The sequence below is a fragment of the Polyodon spathula genome, unplaced genomic scaffold (genome assembly GCF_017654505.1).
Source record: "Polyodon spathula isolate WHYD16114869_AA unplaced genomic scaffold, ASM1765450v1 scaffolds_179, whole genome shotgun sequence".
NCBI classification, from domain to species: domain Eukaryota; kingdom Metazoa; phylum Chordata; class Actinopteri; order Acipenseriformes; family Polyodontidae; genus Polyodon; species Polyodon spathula.
The window spans coordinates 1-4,266 of record NW_024471672.1 but is presented as its reverse complement, the minus strand read 5'-3'; the positions used below and the strand labels follow the sequence as shown (position 1 = coordinate 4,266).

The 4,266-nt window shown below is 45.5% G+C and overlaps 1 protein-coding gene across 1 annotated transcript; it reads left to right on the top strand.

The window, feature by feature from the left end:
* Positions 1-113: 113 nt before the first annotated feature.
* Positions 114-4,054, top strand: LOC121308076 (GTPase IMAP family member 4-like). The gene is made up of 3 exons (XM_041240375.1): positions 114-250; positions 2,378-2,464; positions 2,636-4,054. The coding sequence occupies exons 1-3, from the start codon at positions 142-144 to the stop codon at positions 4,009-4,011; spliced, it is 1,572 nt and encodes a 523-aa protein (XP_041096309.1). The 5' UTR covers positions 114-141; the 3' UTR covers positions 4,012-4,054.
* The last annotated feature ends 212 nt before the right edge of the window (positions 4,055-4,266 follow it).

Here is a 4,266-nt window from a genome sequence, read left to right as displayed (position 1 = left end):
GAGATGAAACAGAAATATGAGGAGGAACAGAGGAGGAGAGAAGAGGAGATGAAACAGAAACATGAGGAGGAACAGAGGAGGAGAGAAGAGGAGATGAAACAGAAATATGAGGAGGAACAGAGGAGGAGAGAAGAGGAGCTGATGGAGAAGTTGAGGAAGGAAATGAAGGAAGAGGAGCTGGAGAAAGAGGCAGAGGAGTCCAAGCTGCCTGTCAGGAGAAGGCACAGCATTGAAGGCTTACCCCCCAAGAGTAAGTTCAGACTAATCTCAGCGGGTTCTCTCCTGGCATAATCACAAAAAAAGAAAAACGAAGTCAATGACATCAACCGACTTGTTTATTTTAATTTCCTTACCTGGCAATAAAACATGAGGAGATTAAAGTTGCTACTTTGTATGTTTTTGTAGTTTAGTGTGTGTGTGAGAGTGCATGTGTATAGTTTAGTGTGTGTGTGAGAGTGCATGTGTATAGTTTAGTGTGTGTGTGAGAGTGCATGTGTATAGTTTAGTGTGTGTGTGAGAGTGCATGAGTATAGTTTAGTGTGTGCGTGAGAGTGCATGTGTATAGTTTAGTGTGTGCGTGAGAGTGCATGTGTATAGTTTAGTGTGTGCGTGAGAGTGCATGAGTATAGTTTAGTGTGTGCGTGAGAGTGCATGAGTATAGTTTAGTGTGTGTGTGAGAGTGCATGTGTATAGTTTAGTGTGTGTGTGTGAGTGCATGTGTATAGTTTAGTGTGTGTGTATAGTTTAGTTTAGTGTGTGTGTTTGAGTGCATGTGTATAGTTTAGTGTGTGTGTCAGGTGCACTCAAACACTATTGTTCACGGCCACCATAATGGGGGTTTAAGTGCAGTGTGTGTGACAACATACACACCACTCTCACGTGTGCAGAGGGCACTTGTATAGTTTAGTGGTTTGTGCATCATATCAAATCCAATACGGGTATACTTAGTGTGTGTAGGTAGGCATGTGTATAGTTTTCACGTAAACACATTATAGTAACAATCCACATATTAAAAAAATTGAATGCAAACAATGGTGTGTAACATTTTTAATGTGTGTGAGATGCAGTGTTATAGTTTAGATCAATGGAGTGCATGGTAAATTAACGCGTGTATGTGTGATGAGGAATAAATGTGTATAGTCCCAGTGTCAGTACACAGCACCACTTCATGTATGGGTAGTTTTGTGTGTGTGTGTGAGTGCATGTGTATAGTTTAGTGTGTTTGTGAGAGTGCATGTGTATAGTTTAGTGTGTGTGTGAGAGTGCATGTGTATAGTTTAGTGTGTGTGTGAGAGTGCATGTGTATAGTTTAGTGTGTGTGTGAGAGTGCATGTGTATAGTTTAGTGTGTGTGTGAGAGTGCATGTGTATAGTTTAGTGTGTTTGTGAGAGTGCATGTGTATAGTTTAGTGTGTGTGTGAGAGTGCATGTGTATAGTTTAGTGTGTGTGTGAGAGTGCATGTGTATAGTTTAGTGTGTGTGAGAGTGCATGTGTATAGTTTAGTGTGTGTGTGAGAGTGCATGTGTGTAGTTTAGTGTGTGTGTGAGAGTGCATGTGTATAGTTTAGTGTGTTTGTGAGAGTGCATGTGTATAGTTTAGTGTGTGTGTGAGAGTGCATGTGTATAGTTTAGTGTGTGCCTGAGTGCATGTGGGTAGGGCACGGTCAAATTCCTGTCATTTAGTGTGTGTGAAAAGAAGGGCAGAAGGTGTCTACCCTTAGTGTGTCACACGAAAGAGATCCTGGTGTCTTTGTGAACCTCAACAAGTCCCCTCACCAAATAGTTGCATTCAGTGGTACTTTGCAGCGGGTTAACAATTCTCATCCTGGTCATCCTGCGATAAGAGGTGTGTGTGTGTGGAGTGCTGTTTTTCATTTTCGTGGTACTATCTAATAGTGCATAGTTAGATTTAACCAAAAGTGTGTTTGAGTGCCGCCACCTTAGTTTAGTGGGTTTGTGACCGAGGCCTGTCTTCCTCTAGCTAATAATGGCTGTTATATATACAGTGTATGCTGTGTGAGGTGGGAGCTTGCATTTTGTAGTTCCTGTCGGTGTTGTGAGGCTGTGTGTAGTCTCCTCAAGTGTGGTGTGTAAGAGTGCTATGGGACGTCATGTGGGGGTGTGTGTGCAGTGCATTTGTGTAGTTTAGTGGTGTGTGTGAGAGTGCATCCCCCCTTTAGTGATGTGTGTGAGACTAGCATTAGTAATTACCTAAGAGGTTGAGTGGACCTGTCTTCCTCTAGCTAATAATGGCTGTTATATATACAGTGTATGCTGTGTGAGGTGGGAATGGACCTGTCTTCCTCTAGCTAATAATGCCTGTTATATATACAGTGTATGCTGTGTGAGGTGGGAATGGACCTGTCTTGTTTTTGCAGTGTCTGAAAGCAAAGTGGAGAACGAATCAGAGGGATCCAAGCTGCCTGTCAAGAGAAGAAACAGCAAGGAGATCAACCCCCCCGAGAGTGAGTGAGATTGAAATTGTTCTTCTAGGATAGAAATGAGTTTGTTCCATCAAGGTGAAATAATACAGAACTGAACCCCAATTGTAAGATTTCAGCCGACGCTTATTCTGGTGGTAAGTAAGCTTGTTTCTCACTTTGATTATGATATATATATTTTTTGTTGTTTTTCAGTGTCTGGAGGTGAAGGAGAGGCTCCCCTTGCAGATAACCAAGCGCCTCCCAGCCCCCCTGAGCTGAGGATGGTGCTGCTTGGGAAGACTGGGGCTGGGAAGAGTGCAGCAGGAAACACCATCCTGGGCAGAGAGGAGTTCAGATCTGAAGCCAGCTCCTCTGCAGTAACGAGGGAGTGTGAGAAGAGAAAAGGACAAGTGGCTGGGAGACCTGTTGCTGTGATCGACACTCCAGAGCTCTCTCAGGACAAACTCCAGATTAGGAGCTGTGTCTCTCTGTCTGCCCCGGGACCCCACGCTTTCCTCCTGGTGATACCGGTGGGCCGATTCCCAGAGGAAGAGAGGAGAGCAGTGGAGACAGTCCAGGAGATATTCAGTGAGGAGGCTGTGAGGAGCTACACGATGCTGCTTTTCACACACGGTGACAAACTGAAAGGCAAGACCATTGAGGATTATATTCAGAGAGGCAGCAAGGAGCTCCAGCAGCTTGTTGAGAAATGTGGGAACAGGTACCATGTTCTCAACAATGAGGACAGGAGCGATCGCACTCAGGTCACACAGCTCCTGGACAAGATAGACAACATGGTGAAGGGAAACAACGGCAGCTACTACACCAGTGAGATGTACCAGCAAGCAGAAGCAAAGATCAGACAAAGACAAGAGGAGATACTGAAGGAGAAGGAAGAGACAATACTGAGGGAGGAAGAGGAGCTGAGGGCAAAGCACCTGAAAGAACTGGAGAACACAGAAATGAAGATGAGATTGGAAATCCAGAAAAGAGACGAGAAGATCAGAGAGCTGGAGGAGAGGATCAGAGAGCTGGAGGAAGAGCTGAGGAAAGAACAGGGAGAGAATCACAGGATCAAACTGGAGGAAGAACTGAGGAGAAAGAGAGAGGAGAGAGAAAGGGCGGAGCGAGAGAAGGAGGATTGCATGGAGAAGGGGGAGAGAGAGAGGGGAGAGTACGAGGAGAAACACAGGAGAGAGATAGAGGCGGTCAGGCAGCGATACGAGGAAATCATCAGACCAAAAGCAGAGAGATTCAATGAGTTTATCAGCACGTATGAAAAGCCCGCTGAAGCGAGAGGAGAAAGGGCAGCACTAGGGGCAGTGATGAGTGCAGTAGCAGCAGCACTGAGAGGAGGAGCTGAGGCAGGGGCAGTATTACACACAGTATCCAGAGCAATAAGAGAAGAGACAGCGCTAGGGGCAGTAATGCACGCTGCAAAGGAAGCAATAAGAGAAGGAGCAGCTCAAAGGGCAGTGATCAGTACAGTAGCAGCAGCGCTGAGAGAAGAAGCTGCGATCGGGACAGTATTGCACACAGTAGCAGAGGCAATAGAGGCAGCACCACAGGAACCCAGTCAAGAGCAGTGAGACAGGGGGTGGTGCTATTGAACAGGGGGTGGTGTTATTGAACAGGGGGTGGGGTTATTGGACATGGGGTGGTGCTATTGAACAGGGGGTGGGGTTATTGGAGAGGGGGTGGTGCTATTGAACAGGGGGTGGGGTTATTGGACATGGGGAGGAGTTTAAGGGTTAACCTTGATGCTATAACCACATATATATTTTACACATATTTTAAATGAAAGACAACAGTTGAAATGAATGAACTCTTCTTGTATTGTGTGT

Coding starts and splice junctions, on each gene's coding strand:
- LOC121308076 (XM_041240375.1), top strand. CDS start 142: ATGGAGAAGTTGAGGAAGGAAATGAAGGAAGAGGAGCTGGAGAAAGAG. Junction 251..2,377: donor TGAAGGCTTACCCCCCAAGA/GTAAGTTCAGAC, acceptor TTGTTTTTGCAG/TGTCTGAAAGCAAAGTGGAG. Junction 2,465..2,635: donor GGAGATCAACCCCCCCGAGA/GTGAGTGAGATT, acceptor GTTGTTTTTCAG/TGTCTGGAGGTGAAGGAGAG.